Source organism: Triturus cristatus, chromosome 6, assembly GCF_964204655.1.
Source record: "Triturus cristatus chromosome 6, aTriCri1.1, whole genome shotgun sequence".
NCBI classification, from domain to species: domain Eukaryota; kingdom Metazoa; phylum Chordata; class Amphibia; order Caudata; family Salamandridae; genus Triturus; species Triturus cristatus.
The window spans coordinates 237,638,754-237,659,468 of NC_140589.1; the positions used below are offsets into that span (position 1 = coordinate 237,638,754).

The 20,715-nt window shown below is 49.9% G+C and overlaps 1 protein-coding gene across 3 annotated transcripts in view; it reads left to right on the plus strand.

Moving 5' to 3' along the window:
- Positions 1 to 20,715, plus strand: part of ATAD2B (ATPase family AAA domain containing 2B) — a 790,780-nt gene that overhangs the window by 449,668 nt on the left and 320,397 nt on the right. For all 3 annotated transcript variants that reach the window (XM_085610606.1, XM_085610608.1, XM_085610607.1), the window contains exon 19: positions 1,470 to 1,655. In XM_085610606.1, coding sequence (XP_085466732.1) covers positions 1,470 to 1,655 — 186 coding nt within the window. The remainder of the gene's footprint in view (positions 1 to 1,469; positions 1,656 to 20,715) is intronic.

Sequence of the window (20,715 nt, forward strand, 5' to 3'; positions counted from 1 at the left end):
AATAAAATGATTAATAAAATAGAGAAAAGCATTATCCTTACCTCCGTATCCTTAATAGAATTGAAACTTTCTGTTACCACAGCTAGGACATTTTATATTCTTGCTACAAAACTACAAAAAACAGTAGCCCAGAAAAAACAATTTTCAATTAAATTCAACGAGGTAATGTAACATCATCTTCTCCCACAGAAGGCTCTCTTTCAACGCTGAAATTTTAAAAGGAGTTTAAAATCCAAATCTTGATGGGAGGCATGTCATTGATGCCTCTAAAATTGACCCTTCCCTCCGCCTAATTTCTAGCCTAGCCTACTCTGATGCCTGTGCCTCAGTAACGTAGATACTGCCCCCATATCCTAGCCTTCAGCACAATCTCTGAATCATTGCCGCAGAAGGTCTCGAGCCTTAGCCACTCTCCTTGCTTGAACAGGTGTTTGCTGCAGATGTTGCTAGATTTGACTGCTAAAGTATCTGTTATGGCTCTGATTCACTCTGTTGTGTACACCCACGCACTCTGTGTTAGTACTTTTAATGTCAGAGTTTGTTAGGTGGCTGACCCAGTTTCTCTACGTTCATCACGCAGATTTGCCATTATTGCATACAATTTTAACACACTTTGTTCTGATACCAGGGTGGATGGTAGCTTTGGCAGGGCTGTTTTCAGATATTTGCAAGGTTAAAACACTTCTTTATTTCAATCTTTCTGTGAAGGTTGAGGCATTTTTTCTCGTACTGTCCGTGTTTGTCAAAAGTTGCTGTTAGTGAAGATAATGCCTGCTAAACAAAACACTTTAAATTAACTTCTACTACATACTTTATTTGTTGGACAAAGCTACGCCAACTTTGAACACTGCGGGCCCATCAAAGAAATGAGAGTAAACGGGTTAAATAACATAACTTTGCTGTTTCAGAGCATTTTGAGCTTTCTTGGGCTTACTGATTGCCACAATATACTTCCATTTTACTGTTCTGAAGAGTTTTGGTGTTACTGAATAAATAGCAAACACTTGCTGTGTTCTTTGTTCCACTAGCACCCCTTTAAAAGGCATAGAGTTAATCAAGATGTTGCTCACTAGTATAGATAATAGGCCATGTTATAAATGCTCAATACGTAAAGAGTCAGTGCAATTTCTTCCTTTCTTATGCAGTGCATCGGTAGCAGTCTCCCTTACGTTAATATTTTTCTAGTTCTTGAATATTCAACTGTTGCGTTAAATGACTTGCTGTGATTTCCCAAAAAATCACAAAGTGTAATTCATCATAATATTGGCTCTATCAGGTGTGCATGCTTGCAGCATTCGTCAGTTTTTTAATGATTGAATTTGAGCTGCTATTTTTGTGGAGCATGGGGGGGGTCACACGATCGCCTTCACAGGCATTCTAAATGCCAATACCAGAGCTGTTATCAAAATGCTGATCTTTGAAAGGTAAATTATTAATGCAATATTCAATTCTGCATTTTTTTAAACCAGATTTTCCGTGAAGCACGAAGAGCGGTTCCTAGTATTGTATATATGCCTCATATTGGAGATTGGTGGGAGGCTATTGGTGAAACTGTGAGAGCTACTTTTCTGACATTGCTGCAAGACATACCATCTTTTTCACCAATCTTTTTACTGTCTACCTCTGAAACGGCATACAACGAGCTACCTGCTGAGGTAAGTCCTTAAATGTATAGACTGTGGGTCACAAGCAATATTTATATGTATAACTAAACTACATTGCTTAAAAATTAGACTCCTTCTCTTGGAAAAAGAGCACAGCACCTTTGAAAACCAAGCTACTCCAAGAGAGGCAATCCTAGAATTTCTTTTAAGGCATAGTCGTTTATTAAAATATATCCTCACTTGATGTCTTTTTGGTACCTTTTCTTCCTGACCCTGCTGATCCATCACAATTTAAATATATATATATACGAAATATGAACTCTTTAACAGATTTTCCTCACCAAGAGGAGGAAAAAGCAATTCAAGCTCAAGTACTATCAGTCATGCAGATGATCCACGTTTTTAATGTTATGCCATACAGGCTATTTGCAGTGGCAGAAAATCTATCATGACATTCCGAATTGCTCTAGCGTTTGAATGGTATTCAATGGGTCAACTCTGTGGTGAGGCAGATAATTACAACACTTTTAAACAGCACCGTGGGTCAAAGCTGCACGGGTAAAACTCCATGTCAAACGTAGTATTCTTTTGGCAATCAATCAATGTTTGAGGCAGCACCTCCGTGCGGTGTTCTTATTAAGTCCGAGTCCTCAGCAACCCTGATACTGCAATTACAAAATAGTAACAGGGACATGATATGAACCCAGGGTGCGATTATGAACACACTGGCCCAACACTTCGCTACTGTCTACCAAAATAAACGCGCTCCGCCCCCAGAAATAATACAGACCTTTCTGGGGCAGACAAAGCTACCTCAAGTAGACACTGAAATAGCTGAATCGCTTGCAGGGCCCATTACTGGAAAGAATTACTAGCAGCCATCTGACTCCTCCAAATAGCCAAGTGCCCCGGAAGCGATGGACTCCCAGCTGAGTTCTATCAACAATTAGCGCTACTGCTAGCAGATAAGCTACTAGAAGTATATCATGATGCCCTCAAGATAAGTCTTTGCCCACATCCATGCAAGTAACCAAGTTGGTAACCATTATCTTGAAACCTGACAAAAACCCTCTACTGTTAACCTCTTATAAGCCGACCTCACTCCTAAATCTTCATAAGCTTCTCAGCGGGATCCTAGCGGGCAGGTTATTGCCTCATATGCCCCACCTAATACAACTACACCAGTCCAGGTTTATTCCACGGAGGAACGCCACACATAAACTGCGACAGCTGGCACATGTCTAGCACGGCCCAGTCCTTGACATGATTTGCAATGCAATAGGTCTCGCATTTGCGAGAGTTTAGCTGTTGGCTTTGTAAATAACTATGCCTTTTATTTCTGTGTTTTGAAATCCTGCAAGCGGTGCTTAAACACGCACTTTGTACTTATAGTCCTAGCTTACTAGAAGCAAGGCTGGCAATAAAAGAGGCACATTTTCTGCCAGCTTTGCTTCTCGTAAGCAACAACTACAAGTGCAAAGTGCGTGTTTACGCACCTCTTGCAGGTTATCAAAACATATAAATAAATGGCATTGTCATTTACAATGCCAATAGCTCAAACTTTCCTTATACAGACAATGTGCAGTGGTTTTGCGCACGTTGGCCCCTCATCTCATGCATGATCGAAGCACAGTAGAGTTTTGGTGTGACCAGAAAAAGGGCATAGCTAACCTCGCCCTCAGTCTCAACCCCCTTGAAAGGGGATCTAACTGCACGCATTCCTGCGGGAGACCCAGTGCGTTAAGTGGGATGAAAAAACTAGGGTGTCTCTCATAGGGGTGTGGCCGATGTAATTAAGGGCGTGGCTTAAAACACTTAAGCTAAAAATCTGTACTTAGTATAGTGTGCCGCCCGACTGGCATTTTTTCTGCTTCTGTCCATACAGCCAGATATATGATACACCAAGTAACATTACACCTACAAGAAGCCAAGACTATTGGATTTGTCAATGGTTGTAAGTTTCATAGCAGAAATATTCAACAACTATGACTTTGTTGTATATAATAGTTAGACCTGTCAGCCCTAGGGTGGTCTTACCCCGCATTTTTTTTTTCCCTTTCTGCCTCAGTATTTACCACCATTTGTTTTGTTGGACATGGGACTCTGGGCACCTTACCGCTGCTGAATAGTGCTGAGGTGCAGGTGCTCTCTCCTAACAATATGGTTGCCATAGGCCCCTGCTACTGCGTAGTGGCCACTGTCCTATCTGCACGCTAGTAGTTGGGATCAGGCTGGGACATAATGCTACTGTAACCCTGAGCGTCCCGCCTCTTGTCACCAGAGAAGCCACCACAGAGTCCCCAGAGCCTTCTAGAATCTTCCCAACCCCCCAGGCTGGCGCCAGAACTTGCCACCTTTTTGTAGGGTCACCTGACCTAGGGGTATAAAGGTAAGGGAGGGAAAACCTGACAGTCGGTTGGTGCACTACTAGACCTGGGGACCCTCTGCCGGAGTATAGGCTGCTGAGCTAGGGGGGAGACTACACTACTGAGGCTGATTGAGCTTAGGCCCTGCTGACCCCAAGATAGCTGAGTGATCTTGCCAGCTTGCTGACCTGGCCCAGTGGGAGGGCAACCAGCGAGACCAACTCCATTGGGTTTGCCGGGGACTACCAACATTCACCCCACTGCAACTGACTTCTGCACCTAAACCCTGCATCCAATCCCAGTAAATCCTTCCTGTCATCTGCTGCCAGCGCCAAGGCTGGGAAGCGCTGGGAACCCCAAGGTAAGCACTGTGCCAATTAAGCGCTGTTCTGCAAGAATCTGCTGCCTCCTGCTAGCGCTGTGTCACCTAAGCGCAGTCTTCCAAGAACTGGCCCTTTCCCCGGAGCACTATGCTGGGGCGCTGCCGTGTGCCCAGGACCTGTGTGTGCCCTGAATATTGAGCGCTGTGCTAGAGCCTCCGGCTGCGGACTTTGGGCGCTGCATCAACTAAGCGCTGTGCCTGAAGAAGCGCTACATGCCCCCGATCATCGCCGCTGCCCGGGTACCTGTGAATAAGCACTGGGTTGGCAAAGCGCTAATTGCCCAAGATCACCGCCACAGCCCGGGTACTTGCGATCCAGTGCCGAGTCTGCCGGAGCGCAGTCTGCCAAAAATACGGCCATAGCCCGGGGGCCGCTGATTCCAGAGGCGCTGTGGCTAATATTACCGCCGCAGCCCAGGTGCTGTGCCCCTGGACGCCTCCGCGGCTGCTGGAGGAGGGCCGCGGCGGCTGCAGCGTAGGCCGCGCTGGGCCTAGAGCATCATCATCGGCTGCGCCCACTTCAAGCCGCGCAGGGATTGGCTCCTGGGTCTCAAGGCCGACAGAGGCCCGGAGCCGGTCCCGATCTTCACCGGAGGGGCTCCGCTGCCAGTGGAAGCCCCCAGATCGGCTCCCCAGCCTTGGAGAGCCCCGAGGGAAAGGAGCAGCGGAAGGAGTCTCGCCTTCCCCCGGCGCAGGTACATCCCGGGGAGGGAGGCGAGCTCATTGATAGAAGCGGGGCTGGCGGGGGGGACAAGACTGACGCGGAGTGGCAGCCCCGTGACCGCCCATCACTGAGCAAGATCTGGGCTAAGCTGAGGATGCGGTACTTAACTCCCTGCTGGCCAGACCTGACATCGTGTGCCCAAATTTCCATCTGCCAGGGGCTCAGGCCCCAAAACACGGACGGAGAACTGTTCTTTTTCCCCGGCTGCAATACCCCTTCTGAACCAACTGGTGACAGCTGCCTACATTGTACCACTACGTATGGCTGCCCCCTCCCAGGTGAATCAGTGCAGGAGGGTTGGGGCCTAAATTGAATATAGAACTGCCTTGGTTTACTCTGCCCAAATGAGTCTGTATGCCCACTGTGAGTAAGAGTCTGGGAAATGTTCATTTATATCGCTTAGTGGGTTAGGAGTGTTACCCTGTTGTATTTACACTGCATTTGAAATGTTACCTTTAGTGACCATATGCCCCAGAAGTGTTACCTGAATTATCCTGAGGTTACCAGAAACCCTTTAACCTATTTACTGTGAGAAATCGATGTTATCTGCTCTAACAAGAAATAGATAAAGATACTTGTTTTTGTCAAATGCTCTGGAAGTGGTGGCTCCTTATTGTGTGAGCTTTACTGTGTCAGTGTGAGTGTGTGCTGCACAACTACTTCACACATAGCCTCGGGGTGCTTACCTGCCTCTTGCCAAGCTACCGTGTCGGAATCGGTGGTCCCTGGGACCTTCCGTGTCTAACAATATTGAAAATGCTTCAGTTACTGTGGGCGAGGTTGTGGTGTAAGGCTAAAGCTGCTGATTTTTGAGCTGAGCGAGCAGGTGCGAGCCTGACATGGGCTCTACAGCCTGTGATTCAAAAAATAAACATGTCACTGTGTAATGTAATTAGTGCTTATGTAAAGTGCACCAATATCTTCGGCCCAGTTTGTGCTATATAAAAGTGACAAAATGTCTCTTGTTATATAAAAAGCAGTGACGGTGGTACTATTGCAGATAAGTTTTCTTTTTTTTTCACTTTGAGGGTGATGGCAAAAATGGAGAGCCGAGTAGGGACCCGTTTCAGCTCCTACTTTTTTTTTTTTGGTAAACCTTTATTGGTACATAAAGCAGTTACAAACCCGGGCCTGAAACCATCACAGCCGGCCAGTAGTACAGAGTCGGTCAAAGCAAATCAGTCAAGCCATAAGAGTACAACAACCCGCCTCCCAAATGCCCCGTCGTAACTCAGGATATTATCGGTACCATATCGGCACCAGGATGAAAGAGGTTTCTTTAGAGTTTTAGGAAGGAACAGGATCTGATGCCACACAATCCAATAATACAAAGGCAAGGGGTTACCACAGCTCAGGGTATTCACAGGCAGGACTACTGCAGGCAGGACGTTGGCGTTGACGCACCTTAAACAGGATAGACAATGAGCTATACAATTCGCCCATCAATACAGATTTATGCCCGCTGCAACATAAAAACGTTAAAGAAACATCCACCCCTGTAATCTGTACCACCAGGACGTATAGAGAGGAACCTGTTAGACAGGTCCCAAAAGAAGTAGAAAAGAGGAGAAATAAAAAGAAAGCCAAGAGAGACAAAGAATAAGAAAGAGGCCCTAGGAACATAAAAGGAAAGAACAGTAGTACCCCTCCCCTAACCCCCCACCCTGCACCTCTGCCAATGGCTACGGCCTCCCCCTTAACAGCGTGCCTGTCGCCCGGTGTACGGAACCCGAAATATAGAAGAAAGGGGAAATATAAAAGAAGGAAATATAAAAGAGAAAGATATATTGGGGGGGTTCACCAGTACAGGCCCCCGGCCCCCCCGCGTAGCTTACAGGTATATCAGCGCCGCTGCAGGACAGCCGAGGAACCCATCGAATCAGAACAGTAGTCGCCCCGCCAGCCCACCCAGTCACCCCCCTGTCAGCATCTGAGGGAAACAATCACCATTTCGTAACCCAGCCCCACCCGGCCATTATCAGAAACGTGTCCCAGTCCGCACAAAGCGTAGCCAACAAAGCACCAAGAGTACAATAGACAAGGATATCCAAAGAAGAGTAGGAGTTCTTCCAATGCGCCAGGACACGACACATTTCACAGCCGTTCACAGCCCACAACCGCCTCCCACGCAGCAAGACATAGTCCGGTTCAGGAAGAGTAGGCAGTTCAATTTATATGGGTTGCGCGACGATGTCTGCCACAAGGGAGAGGGGAATAAAGGAGTCCCCACATCCTCACATCCGATGGAATCCCCGAACACTCCATGTGTCCATGGACCAAGTTCCATTCCGACGATGCCCTTTGTAGCTATCGAGTAGACCCCAGTCACCAACGTCCACTCATCAGCAACGTGTAGGGTCCCGTAGAGACACCCATCCGGGCCATACCACAGATCGTGGAGGGAGTCACCGGGCAAAGGCACACAGTGAAAATACCGCATCAGGCTCTCTCATACTTCCACTTATGCCGGGGTCTAAACGCCATGCGAACCAAACCCACTCGCTGTGCTTCCAAAACACGGGAAGGGGCTTCCGAACTCCGCACTCCTTTTGAAATGCGCATCGCCATCGCCTCGGGTGGGCAGGGTTCCATGAGGGTATCACTACCAAATGGGGCGCACAGCATAAATGCCACCGGAGTTCACACTAGAGCCGCCATCATTTGTGCCATCCGGACGTCTCCCCGGTGGCGCACGTTGTGATAGCCATCTCAACTGCCCCCCGGAAGGTCTCATCTGCGCCACCCAGTGTGTCCGAACGACTCCAAATCGCCATGCAGCAATCGGCCCCGATCAGCCGAATCGCGGGATACAGGCAGCAGCAAGCGGGTCGTACCAATCTCCAGCAGAGAGACACAGAGCTGCGTCACACGTCCACATTTAGCAAGGCAGCGTTCGGGTGGGTGGGGGGGCCCGTCCGGCATGAGGGGACGGCACTCAGCAACGGACGCTAGGATGTTGTTGAGGGTGGGTTCGAGCGCCCCCGCGGGTGACCGTGTTTTCCCGGCCGTTGTTGCTCCACTCACCACCGGCTACAGTATCACGTGAGGTCCCGGCTCCGGGACCCGCGTAGGCCACACCGACCGGGAAGCATATCTCCGTCCCTGAAGCTCGGAGAGCCTCCGGAGCAACTCTCGGTGGGATCGGTCCTTCTCCGACATCCAGGAAAGTGTCGGCAGAGCTGCCCCGACAGCTAGATCCAGCAGCAGGAAGAGAGAGTCGACGGAGCCGGGAGCCCGGGCGGCCATCTTGGCCGCCGGCCTGGCTCCGCCCCCCCAGCTCCTACTTTTAAGAACTACCGGTGCTGAGCCCCGGCAGGACCCGACCCACTTAAAGCCATGGGGAGACCTGTCCACAAACCGCATCCCACTACCTGCGAAAAGCACCTCAGGGCAGACCATGGACGGTTGATGTGAATCTCGAGGCACGAGAAAAGCTCAAACTTTCAGTAATGCAAGAGCTATTGCATTACAAATCGATCGCGGCATTTGCACTTTAGCTTTAAACATCTTAAGCTGAAGCGCGGGTGCCATGATTGCTTCAAAAGTATTTCTACGGAGCCATCCAAGGCTAGGGGCAGTCCGTCTCATAATTTGCTGCAGCATAGATACATAACATAGCCTTCTTTCGCAAAAATTGGAAAGCTCTATGAAGTCGAGAGGCCCTTATTGTGGCAATACTTTAGATCCCTAAAGACTAGCCATGCAGAGGTACTTAAATATATACCTTCAAGAATACGTTGTCTGGTTTAATAATACTTACACTTTCTGCTTCGGTTTTTGCTACGGTTCAACTCACGTTTGCAAATATTTTGTTTGATTTATTCTGCACCAGGACTTTAAATGGTATAAAAAAATGGGAGAGTCTCTCAACGAGGCGTGGCCAATGTAATTAAGGGCGTGGCTTAAGAACACATAAGCTAAAAATCTGTGTTTAGCACAGTGTGTCCTCCGACTGGAACTTTGCTGCTTCTGACTTTGCATCCAGATAAATACTACACGTAACATCACACCTACAACAGGCCAGGTCTATTGGCTTTGTCAATGATTGTTAGTTGCATAAGATAAATAAGCAACAACTATGGCTTTGTTGTATACAATATTAAAAATGATCCAGTTCTGAAATAAGACAATAAAAGAACTATAATGAGTCTCTTTGGAGCTACATCAAAGGCAGCAAAGGGCCCGATTGGGACCCGTCTCAGCACCTGATTTTTAGAACCGCCAGTGCTAAGCACTGGCAAGACCCGGCGCACTTAAAGCCCTGTCCTGCACTAAACATGGCTTGAAAAAAAGCTTTTTAAAAATGTAATTGTGGATTTCTTGTGTGCACCCTTGTGGCGAAAGGCTGCTAGAACTTACCACAACAATAAAATAATATGTCGGACAGTCTGTCATTGTTATGTGCTCGATAAGCAATATCTCCAGGTAAGCTGAGTCTGGATATGTGCGTCAAAATGTGTCTGTTCCTTCTGTTCAGAATGGTCAAGTTGGTTCAGACTGGTGCTCAGCAAAGAGACAAGACGGGTCTACCAACTCGTGTCCATATAATGTTCCCAAAAACTATCACTCAATGCAAGGCCCAGTCATCTCCTTCACTGCTACTCAGCAGAATTAGTGCTGTTTTGTTCCCTGTCCTCTCTTAGCGCAGGCGGCTGTGTGGTAAGAGATGACGGTGACGGGCCTAGCTGTGACACTATGTCCGCTGATGCTGTTGCTATGACCAGCCCCCTGACTGTGGGGATGGTAGTCCCCGCCCCTTCTTACTCTGCTCACTTCCGCCCACAGATGCCCATGGGTGTCTTTGCTAGGCCGGTCCCGAGGTGCCCGTCTGACCAGAGTAGAGTTGATGTAGCTGGTAAAATGTGCATCTCTCTGGCATTGGGTTTTGTGCGTTGACAAATGAGGCACCTCTTGTCTGATGGTTTTGATGGCGGTGTCAATACACTGAGGCCTTGTTAAGCACCTCAGAAGCATTTTACTGTTTCAGGATGTGGTCTGTCAGATTTGGCTATGGAGCATTTAATGCAAGCGCTTCCGGTGTTGCTGCTATGTCGGCACACAGGTGGGAAAGACACATTCGCTCCTACTTCTCTCCTAAACAAAGGAGTTAATTGGGCACTTTCAGTACACAATTCAAGGCAAAGTTTCAAAATCCATTCAAAGTGGTCAATCAATCAAGAAATTTGTATAGCGCGCTACTCACCCGGAGGGTCTCAAGGCGCTTGGGGGAGGGGGGTCTGCTACTGCTCGAACAGCCAGGTCTTAAATTGCTTCCTGAATGAGAGGTGGTCTTGGGTCAGACGTAGGTGGATGGGGAGGGAGTTCCAAGTCTTGGCTGCCAGGTAGGAGAAGGATCTTCCTCCCATGGTGGCTCTTCGGATGCGTGTAACGGCGGCGAGGGCCTGGCTGGTCGATCGTAGCTGGCGGGTGGGAGTGTAGAAGGTCAGGCGGTCGTTGAGGTACCTGGGGCCCAGGTCGTGGAGAGCCTTGTGTGCGTGGGTGAGGAGTCTGAACTTGATTATTTTGCTGACTGGGAGCCAGTGCAGGTCTCTCAGGTGTCCGGAGATGTGGCTGTGTCGGGAGATGTCCAGGACGCGTCGTGCGGAGGCGTTCTGGATGCGTTGGAGTCTTTTCTGAAGTTTGGCTGTGGTTCCGGCGTAGAGGGTGTTCCCGTAGTCCAGTCGGCTGGTGACGAGTGCCTGTGTGACCGTCTTCCTGGTTTCGGTGGGGATCCATCGGAAGATCTTTCGGAGCATGCGTAGGATGTTGAAACATGAGGATGAGACGGCGTTGACTTGTCTGGTCATCGAGAGGGAGGAGTCCAGGATGAAGCCCAGGTTGCGTGCGTGGTCCGTTAGTTTGGGTGCGCTGCCCAGGGCAGGGGGCCACCAGGAGTCGTCCCAGGCAGAGGGTGATGATCCAAGGATGAGGACTTACGTCTTGTCTGAATTCAGTTTCAGGCGGCTGTTCATCATCCACTCGGCTACGTCTTTCATCCCTTCATGTAGGTTGGTTCTGGCGGTGGCGGGGTCGTTGGTGAGGGAGAGTATCAGCTGGGTGTCGTCGGCGTAGGAGATGATGTTGAGGTTGTGTTGGCGTGCGATGGCCGCGAGGGGACTCATGTAGATGTTGAAGAGAGTGGGGCTGAGTGATGATCCTTGTGGTACGCCGCAGATGACTTCGGTGGCCTCGGACCTGAACGGGGGGAGGCGGACTCTGGGTTCTTCCGGCGAGGAACGATATGATCCACTCCAGTGCCTTCTCTTGGATTCCGATGTTGCTGAGGCGCTGCACTAGGGTGCAGTGGCAGACAGTATTGAACGCTGCGGAGAGGTCCAGGAGGATGAGGGCCGCTGTTTCCCTGTTGTCGAGCAGGGCTCTGATGTCGTCAGTGGCTGCGATGAGGGCGGTCTCGGTGCTGTGGTTGGCTTGAAAACCGGACTGCGAGTGGTCGAGGGATCCGTTCGTCTCGAGGAAGGCGGCAAGCTGTCTGTTGACTGTCTTCTCGATGACTTTGGTAGGAAAAGGGAGGAGCGAGATGGGGCGGTAGTTCTTGAGGTCGGTGGGGGTCCGCTGATGGTTTCTTCAGGAGGGCGCTGAGTTCGGCATGCTTCCAGCTCTCCGGGAAGGTGGCGGTGTTGAAGGAGCAGTTGATGATGTCCCGGAGTTGGGGTGCGATGACGGAGTCTGCCATGTTGAAGACGTGGTGGGGGCATGGGTCGGTTGGTGATCCGGAGTGGATGGTGTTCATCGTGTGGATGGTGTCTTCGGTGCTGACCGGGGTCCAGGCGCGGAGGGTGGTAGTGGGGGGCATCGGTTCGGTGGTTGGGTGCATGGTCTGTGCGCCGAAGCTGTTGTGTATGTCGGCGATCTTGCTGAGGAAGAACAAGGCGAGTGAGTCGCAGAGGTCTTGCGAGGGAGTGATGTCGTTGTTTCCGGCGCTGGGGTTGGAGAGCTCTTTGACGATGCTGAAGAGTTCCTTGCTGTTGTGGGCGTTGTTGTCTAGTCGTTCCTTGAATGCTGTCTTCTTGGTGGTGTGGATCAGCTGGTGGTGTTTGCGGGTGGCGTGCTTGAGGGCGGTCATGTTGTCTGTAGTCGGGTCTTTGCGCCAGGCTTTCTCGAGGGTACGGCAGTTGTTCTTGGAGTTCTTGAGATTGTCGTTGAACCAAGAGGCTATCTTACTGCCGGGCCTGCTGGGATGGTTTTTCAGTGGTGCGAGGTCGTCCGCGCAGTTGGCGATCCACTGTGTGAGGTTGTTGGCTGCTTGGTTGGGGTCTGTTGTGCTGGGGGGAGGGTTCTGGCTCAGGGATGTGGTGAGCTGGTCGGTGGTGATTTTGTTCCAGCTCCTGCGGGGAACCTGTTGCGGGTGGTGGTGGGTCGTGGTTCTCCTGAAGCTGAAGTGGACGCAGCTGTGGTCTGTCCAGTGTAGTCTGGTTGAGTGGCTGAAGGGGATGTGCTTGCTGGAGGAGAAGATGGGGTCGAGCGTGTGGCCGGCGTAATGGGTGGGGGTGTTCACCAGTTGCTTGAGTCCGAGGTTGGCGAGGTTCTCCAGTAGGGCGGCGGTATTGCTGTCATTGTTGTTCTCCAGGTGGAAGTTGAGGTCCCCTAGGAGGATGTAGTCAGCGGAGGAGAGGGCGTGCAGGCTGATGAAGTCTGTGATGTCTTCGCTGAATTGTGTGCGAGGTCCTGGGGGTCTGTAGATGAGGGTGCCTCTGAGTGTGGTCTTGGGGTCGGTGTGTATCTGGAAGTGCAGATGTTCGGCGGCTGTGAGGGTGTCGTCGGAGTTGGTCGTGATGCGGATGGTGTTCTTGTGGACGATGGCGATGCCTCCTCCAGTCTGGTTGACGCGGTCCCTCCGGGTGATCTTGTATCCGCCCGGGATGGCGATGGCGATGTCGGGCGCTGAGGAGGCGATCATCCATGTTTCCGTGAGGAAGGCGACGTCTGGGGATGTGGTGTCGAGCAGGTTCCAGAGTTCCACGGCGTGTCTGTAGACGGAGCGGGTGTTGAGCAGGATGCACTTCAGGTGGTTGCTGCTGGTGCTCGGCTTGGCAGGTGCGGTGCAGGTCCGGATGCAGGTGAATTTGCAGGTTTGGCAGGTGAAGGGTCCGTGGGTGCGTCTCGGGGTGGCTCGGTTGCAACCGGGGATCCGGCCGGTGTTGTGCGTTGAGGGTGGCGGCGTCGTAAGTCCGGCAGGTGGGCTGGCATCTGCGGGGACCAGGGTTTCTGGCGCTGGGCGCGGACGGGCGTAGACGGGCTTGCCTTTGGTGCGCCTTCGGCGCACAATCGGCGCACCCGCTGCGCGTGCACTCCGCCATAAATGGCGAAGTGGGAGGGAGGAGCAGCTGGGAGGCGGGAGCGGGGCGGCGAATGGGAAGGGACACAGAGAAAGAAGGGGGCGGGGCCGCAGGGGAGCAGCGGCGGGGAGAGGGCGGGAAACGCGGCAGGGGCTGGGCACAACAAGTGGGGCAAAACACACAATAACGCTGGAAAACAGAGGCAATCGACGATAAACAGAGGCAAAATACAAAACGCAAACACTACAGAGGAAAAATACAAACTACAAACGGTCAAGGACCAGGAGCACAGCTGTGGGCAGCGGCGGCACTCGGCGGGATCAGGGGCAGCCTGGGCAGCCTGGGCTCACTCACGGGGTGTGTGCGCGGTGCGTGGGGTGACCGGCCCAGAGGGTCAAGGGTCACTGCTCACCACCGCGTGCACTCTGCCATAAATGGCCAAGTGGGAGGGAGGAGCAGCTGGGAGGCAGGAGCGGGGCGGCGAATGGGAAGGGACACAGAGAAAGAAGGGGGCGGGGCCGCAGGGGAGCAGCTGCGGGGAGAGGGCGGGAAACGCGGCAGGGGCTGGGCACAACAAGTGGGGCAAAACACACAATAACGCTGGAAAACAGAAGCAATCGACGATAAACAGAGGCAAAATGCAAACGCTACAGAGGAAAAATACAAACTACAAGCGGTCAAGGACCAGGAGCACAGCTGCGGGCAGCGGCGGCACTCGGCGGGATCGGGGGCAGCCTGGGCTCACTCACGGGGAGTGTGCGTGGGGTGACCGGCCCAGAGGGTCAAGGGTCACTCTACGAGGTCTACGAGGACAGCGCGCGTCCTCAGCCTTCCTGAAGAAACATTTGAACATCTGAACATTAAAAAAATACTCTGTCTTTCTGTTGCCGGTTAACAAAACAGGGAGGTACTGGGCAGTTGAATGCCCTGTACTGGTAGAGCTGTCTTTTCAACGAGGGTGCAAAACACCCATTTTTGTTTTAACTTTGTTTAATCCTGCAACTTTTAAGTTATCATATCAGTCGTTTTGTTCATATGACTTCTTGACATACCTGAACACACCTGACACTCAAAGACGAACATAAGGCCAAGCACAATGAAAGGCATTCAACCAAACAGATACAAACCCGGCACATACAAAAATAACAACCATGAGTGATTTCTTTAGTGCGTACTACCTCAATGGGGCCATTTCACACTGCTGTAAATACCTGCTCTAGTCCAGATGATGCTGCCAAACGGCATAATCATGAATGCTTTTATAAAGATGTTTATACAGCTTTGACAACATTTCTCTGTATTATTTTTACTGTGAGTATATCCAATAACCTGCCTGCTCTCCACTCACCCTGACATTTTTAATTGATATTTTATGTTCCCAGACTATTCCTCATCTGCTTTACACCACCAGTGACACAGCCGTGAAGCTGTTTATTACACGTTAGCCAGCTCAGCGATGTGCTTTAAACAAAAATGCCATCTCTGACATCGGGTGCAAGCGCTTCGAAGCTGTGGCCATGCCCTTTGCAGGGGCTGCCCCTTCAGGGTACCCTGAAAAGAGAGGACGTCCCTGTGCTGGTAGACATGTGCGTTTCTGGTGGGGGGGGGAGGTGTCTCTGGTGCAAATCAAAGACTTCTTGACATTAACGTTTGACTGGCATTGGTACACGGTGTTACATACCCCCTAGCACACTTGTGGATGAGCGCGGCCCAGATTGGCATATTAGGCACATGCCTATGCCCCATGCCCCACATGACTGTGTTCTCTACAACTTGAGTTGGCAAGTTTGAATATATATAGGGCTGCAGCACGTAACGGCGGACAGAGAACAAAGATGAATGTGCTGTCCCACAGCATGTACAGATGTCTGGCATAAAGCCTGTAAATCGCACGTTCACCCATTGCAGCGGAGTAGCACTTGATAATTATAACACAAATACGGGGCACTCGTGTATTGACCTCGGAAGGGTAAAGGCTGAAGGGCATCTTTCGAACATTTGACCACTGGGTCTAACACTTTTTTTTTGTTGCATATTTATGTAGCGCGAACTCGACCCGAAGGTATTGGAGCGCTTTACATGAGCACCGTATTTACATTACACATTCAGGCACGGGGAGATAGTGATTTGCCCAGAATCACAGGATGTGGACGCGACCTCGAGGCTCGAACTCTGGTTTCCAGCACCAAAGTCGGCAGCGTAGCCGACGGACCACATCCTCATCCTCTCTAACACTTCTGAAGCCGAGGCATTAATCCACTGAGCCATCGTGCACACGCACCTACTGACAGCAGGAAAGATTCACCAGTGTCCCACGGCCTGCTGATCACTACAAGCTGTCCTTAGTCGCTAGCTCTGTGTTTGCCTTCCTGGTATGAACAGTGCCCAGGGTTGTCCCGGGCTATTTAAGTGCAGCCACCTCTTTATCTTTTCCATGATGCCAGTCTAAGGGTTACTTATCACAGACGGTTCGTGTGCCAGTTACCATGAATTTACACTGCACTCTGATGCCTGCATGCATTACATATTCAGCAACGAACCAGCACTTGCCCTTTTTTAGCATTCATGACATAGCGTCGTTTACCTACATGGTGGTGTTTATATCGATCTGAAAAGGCAGATACGAAATATGTTTGCGCTATACAAAATAAACGTAGCTATGAAAGAGAGGGTGTGAGGAATAAACGGAGAGCTAAAGAGATAGGGAAGAAACAGATACCGAGAAAAAATAACGAGATGCAGAGAGGGTGTCTGTGTGAATGTGTGATAGAGGGAGGGAGAGAAAAAGACTGAAGAGGAGAAAGGGAGAAGGAGAGAGAGCGACAGAGACAGGAGAGGACACAATAGTTAGTGGAAGAGAGAGATATCAACGGGCAGTATGCCACACGTAAATAGAGAGGGGGATACATGTGGGATATGCAGGGCCATTGGTCGAAGTGGTTGGAAAAAAGTAGGGGAACTGTGGGCGATGAATCGGAGTGCTGGAATAACCTGTGGATTGGATCAGTGAGCGGAGTCAGAGTTGTGGCAGAAAGAGCAAAATATCCCAATTTTTTGTATTTGTTTCCCATTTCACTAACCTGTTACAGCTTATTATGTAATTTGATTTCACCAATGGATACACATGTTTATTTAAGGTTTAATATAAGTTATTGACATTAAAATACATTCACAAAGTGGGATACGTTTCCAATCACAAAGTCTCAAATATCTTTATTTGTCTCCCAGCCATGGACTTTGTCATCCGCACTTCTCCTCCCTTTTTCAACAAGAGCTGTTCAAACATGAATGGCAAAATATCCTAATTTCCAAATGTTTTCCACATAATTATGGCTCTGCTAATGCAGCTTGTCTCCTCTTAATAATGCATTATCTTTTCAAGAAAGAGGGTATGGGCTCAGGGTTATTTTTATTGCAAAACGTGAATACTTTCCACATAGCTATAAACACACGCAAGATCGTCAAAGAGGAGATGCAAATGAGAAGGCACGGACAATGGGAAGGAGGGCGGGGTAAACAAGGTACGGCCAACAGGAGGAAGGGCTGTGGTAAAGAAGGCACGGACAATAGGAGGGAGGGCGGGGTAAAGAAGGCATGGACAACTGGAAAGCAAAAGCAAACAAGTACCATGTGAGGGAGCAGAGAAACCAAACTGGAGGAGCAGGAAGGGAAGGTGAACCTGGGCACGGTAACAGCTGCAACGAAACACAGAACACGCTTGCAAAAAACACAGAAGCAGGCTACAAACTGGTATCCGTGCACAGCGCCTCCCTCAGCTCCCCCCCTTCCTTCACAGAAAGCTCTCTTAGCCCCCGCACCCCCCCCAGTCTCCCAGTGCAGCCCTGAGAACGTGATTCTGCCCGCACCAGCTTTTTCAAAATAAGGAATACCTCAAAGCATGACACAACCAAAATGTCTGCACATGAACCGTTTCTGAGCACAATCTGTGGATGCATGTGGCTCCGACGAGGCAAAGCTGTTGCCTCCCCCATGCTGCACGGAACCCTCTGAATGGGATGGGACGGAGCACATGGAGCAGTGGGAGGGGCTGCAATGACTCATGGCTTTTCACAAACAACCCTCCAACAATCCTAATCTTCCTTAAAAGGAAGCCCAAAATGAACTAAATATCCTACCAAAAAAGTCCAACTGCTGTACACATCGAAAAGTGCAACAAGCATTGGCATAGCCAATGGGTCTCGCTTTTGGGACCTTATAAGTGTTTAACTATGCAACAGTTGCATAACTAAATACTTAAAAGGTCCCAAAAGCGAGACCTATTGGCTATGCCAATGCTTGTTTTTTGGTAGGCACGAAGAGCCACCCTACCCCGTGTAATACCAGCTGCTGCAACAGGGGGAGGGAAGGACTCTGAGGAGAGAGAGCAGAGGAGGAAAGAGCAACAGAGAACCAGTCAGCCAAGTAGGTGCGAACGTTAAAGTGAAAGTAATCATTTCGCGGGCGCTTTGATGTTCGCAGTGGCCGCGCGGCTCACTGAGAACATCAAAGCGCCTGCGAAATGTACATGCAGGCTGCCAAATGGTGCGCGCGCCCGGCGCAGATGCACTGTAGTTGGGGGCCTGAAAAGCACTTGTTTGCACTTCCAAATCCCCGTTTTCTATAGCTCTCGCCAGAGCAGCGCTAAAGCGCTGGCTCAGGCGAGACCTAAAAAGGCTGAATAAATGCAATCAACAGAGCGGGAGGAACAGAGAAGAAGGCAGTGCTGACACAATTGTGGCATTAATAGGAGATAGGAGGAAGGAATGATATATTTACATGTAAGCAGCTTCGCCTCCAAAGCTGAACACAGGCAAGCAGTAACAGGCCAGGAAACCAAGAAAATAAATAGTCTTCCCAAGAACACATAAAGAGCCATAGCAGAATTAGACAATACTTAGTCCCTGCTGCATGGGAGGAACAGAAGGGAAAAAGGAGGAACAAAGAGGTAGGGCTGACCACTAGCAAGCAAGGATTTTTAGAGGACACTGAAACAAACAAATCAAAAGAAGGGGGATGGCTTTAAGCCAACATGAGAAATTACTACAGGTCTCAAATGCTCGACCTAAAAAGGAAGAATGTGCGTTGGCAATTCTTGATATTGAACAAACATTCGATTCAGTGAAGTGGGAGTGTGTCTGGGCAGTTCTCTGAAGAATGGATATGAGGCCGGGGTTTATTCAATGGGTCCAACTGCTATATAAAACAGCCCGGTCCGGGAGACGGTATCGGAACAATTCATATTGACACAAGGTACCCCACCGGGTTGCCCGTTGTCGCCGCTTCTTTTTGCGGCAGCAATGAACCATCTTGCAGCGACACTGAGGGAGAGAACGAGTGGTTGAGGAATCCCCTTGGGCGATAGTAACTATGTCGTATCCCTATATGCCGATGATAAGTTAGTGTATTTTCTGGCACCCGACCCAAGCAGTACCAGTCCTCCTTACTGAGCTGGAGAAATTTGGGGTACTCTCCGGACTCCTAATAACCCTGGAAAATCAAAACTAATCCCTGCGGGGAACTGGCAAGGAAATCGTCGGATGATCTACCCGAGGTGGGCCTGCCATGGGTAACTGAGGGAATAAATTGCCTAGGGATCCGCCTGATGTGTTCGGGCCCTTCTTATCTGGAACAGAATACAGGGAGGGTAGTAGAAGGTATACACACCTCCATAAGGTTCTGGAAATCTTAACCTCCGTCCCTGATGGGAAGGATGGGGGGGAAGGGGGATTAGAGGTGCCTCACTTGGAACTGTTCTACATGGCTTCACAATTGCAACATGCGGTCCACTAGTCGGAAAAAACGAAAACCTGGAAAAAAGACTATTGTCTGGCACGTATGGTCGAGCCTCCCTCCCAGAACTTTTATGCTCAGAGCCAGGATCCCCAAAGACTACCCATATATGCAGGAAGCTGGCTCTGTATATACTATACCAAAGTGAGGTATAGTATGCACAGAGTCCAGTGGAACCCCAAAGGTAGGCAGAGGTAAAGTTAGATAGAACCTTACTCTCTATTTGTGGTAGTGTGGTCGAGCAGTAAGGCAGTATCAGAGAAAAATGTTAAGCATTTGTTGTACACACTCAGTCAGCAAATGAATTCACACACTCAAAGAATGAACTTCAGACCAATTATTGTTTTTGTATAAAGATATTCTTTTAGTTATTTTATTTCTAGAACCTAGCAAACCTGGCACAGGTTAGCAATACATACTTTACAGTAGTAAATGCGGATTGTAATACAGTTCAATTGCAATTGTAAATGTACTATGGTTTGACTTACAGTATTGTTTCAGAGAAGTGCAATCACTTGTAAATACAGTACATAGTCTTGAATGGGATTGTCAGTAAAATAGCAGGCACGTTACTTTTGGATTACTTTTCTTACTCAGTGCTGTATGCCTGGATGCAGCACGGGGACATTTCCTGTAAACAGGTGAGTAAAAGCGTCTTTGTTAAATCGTACAATTTTAAAGAATTTCTTTGGGTTTCAAAACTCCACACTTGGAAACTTTTTCAGGAAAAAGTGTTATCCCATCGAGGAGAATATAGTTATAGGTTTTTAGGTAAGTAATCGGTAGTGGGAGTTGAGGTTCTGGGGGTAGACTCAGGGGTCCCCTAGAGTCAGTGATGCACTCTTGTTACACCTTCAGCGGCCCTAGGGCGGCCGGGTGCAGAGTGTTGAGGCCCAATGTTATCCAATGGCAGATAGGGGGGCCTCCGGTTGGTGGCTGCTGGGAAGTAGGTTGTTGGAGCAAAGCTCCTTGACTTTAGCTCAGGGCAAATGGGGAAACAAATTAGCACTAAAGGTGCACCCTCAGCCGCACCAGGGCGGCGTGTGCAGGGTGCTGTTTCAGCGTCGGATGCCCTGTTGTTTCCAATGGAGAACCTCCGGTTTGCAAAAGCACTGCAAGCAGGGAGATGAAGGACTTCTGGGTGCGACCACCACTTCGAGAGGTAAGTTGGGAAGTTAGTGGTTGGTTAGGTACCATTGGTTTGGGCACACAAGGCCGTGGGGCCTCTGGTGCAGGGTTGCCTTTTGTGGTCGGATCTTATTACCATCTCCTGGTGGCGGTTAGGGGGGCCTTCTGGATTTAGACTCCAGGCGTCGTCCGGGGTCGACGGATCTCGGTTCAGGATCGCCGGGGTTACCTCCTAGTGGTGTTTGCCCACTCGAGCTCGGGCCGTGGACGCTGGGTGCAGAGTGGGGCGGATTCGCGGTTTCTGGCTGCTGCCAGAGGTTGCAGTGGAACAAATCCAGTGTTCACGGGAGAAGCAGTCTTTGGAAGTGAAGGCAGGCAGGACCTCCAGGGTTTTTGAGGTTGCTGGCTGTATGACACACCGGGA